General features: G+C 46.0%; 1 protein-coding gene across 1 annotated transcript; it reads right to left on the bottom strand.

The window, feature by feature from the left end:
* Positions 1 to 741: 741 nt before the first annotated feature.
* On the bottom strand, positions 742 to 1,269 carry LOC149816089 (uncharacterized). The gene has a single exon (XM_089988036.1). It carries the CDS (start codon positions 1,267 to 1,269, stop codon positions 742 to 744), a length of 528 nt encoding a protein of 175 aa, XP_089844162.1.
* Positions 1,270 to 1,518: the final 249 nt, after the last annotated feature.

Here is a 1,518-nt window from a genome sequence, read left to right as displayed (position 1 = left end):
CTCAATCATGGTCCCAGCTCATTATGTGGCTTATTAATGACCTTAGGCAAGTTGCTCGAGGGACGAAGACCCTTGCAAGCCCCAAAGGAAGTTTGAATAAGACCTGAACCCAAGTTGGCCTGCCCTTTAGGTGACTAGGCAATAAATCCCCACTAATGTTAAACAAGTCCCGAGTTGGTCCACGTATTCTAAACAACAACCTTGTGTGAAGGGTTCAGAGAAGGAAGGTGCAAAGTTCATGTGATGAAAAAAATTGAAACTGACCCATTTTTGTTAGAACTATAGCACATCTACTTGCTAGATTGACCATAGTGAATGAGGAACGTCAATGGTTAATCAACCCCCTGATTGGATTCCTACTGTAAATAATATATAATCTGTGTATAATTTTTTTGCATTAATACACGGTGCTGGTCAACCTAAACCCAACTTGCTTATCCCAAAGAAAAAGAAAAAATTCAGACTGCAATCTCCCATTACACTGATGATATGTCTGGAACCTTAATTCCTGAGTATTTCATTTATTCCCATAAAGTATTTCACATGACAGTTATTACTGCATGACTTCTTCCTTCCATATTAAGATTTTACAAAGATAGATGAAGACAATTACAGAAGAGAAGGAAAGAAGGGAAATTCTGTAAACCGAGTCATCAAAGTGGAGAATAATATCCCATAAGCCTCAAGAAGAAGAGACTTTTCCCTCTCCCCTACGAACAAGGCTCAAATTGTCCATAATCCTTACAAGAAATCTACCTCCAAGATGCTTTGCAATGCGGGCCTCCACACGCTAGCTCTCCTGCTCTCCACCCTCCTGCGGCTCCTTCTCTGAACTGTTGGTGCCTGGGAAACAGGCTGCTTTGCCATCTGCCGCTTTGCTTCCGGCGTCGGCTGCAGTTTCGACACTAGTGGTGGTGGTGGTTGCTGCCTCCTTTCTGGTTTTGCTTCTGCCTTCCTTTCTCCAGACGGTGTATTTTTGTTGATGTCAGTGGACTTGTTGCTTCTTTTCTTCAGGTTATAGGTTGGTATGAGGAAATAGATCTTCCCTTTCTGGAGCTCTGTGTCTGGGTTCAGTATGGTGGGCTTCTGGACGAGGTTTTGGCAAGTGGGGAGGCCGAGTACGTGCTTGGGGTAGGCTTTCATGATCTCACTGGCCTTCACACCCCCACTGTAGACGTCGACGCGGCCATCAGCATGCAACACCCTCACCACATCGAGTGCTCCGCATGGAAGCATGCATGCGATCCAGCACCTCAGTGTATTTCCCATCTCCTCTCTTCTTCTACTTCTTGGTCCTCGCCTTTCTCTCCTCCCTAATGAGGTTACGCACATAGCTGGCCTTTTATCGTATTGTCCTTGTTTACTTTCTCTCTCTCTCTCTCTCTCGCGCGCGCGCCCGCGCGCTTAATGAGATGATGCAGTGGTCGGCTGTCGCGAAAAGGAAGGGGAGGGTGAAGGCACCATCGAGCTCAGGAGACACGCTGCACATAAATTAGCAAAAAGAATGTGCAGGTGGTG

This window comes from Nuphar pumila, chromosome 14, assembly GCF_984573655.1.
Source record: "Nuphar pumila chromosome 14, dmNupPumi1.hap1.1, whole genome shotgun sequence".
Classification (NCBI taxonomy): Eukaryota; Viridiplantae; Streptophyta; class Magnoliopsida; order Nymphaeales; family Nymphaeaceae; genus Nuphar; species Nuphar pumila.
Note: the sequence above shows the minus strand (reverse complement) of the source record. Positions and strands in the feature narration are given on the sequence as shown.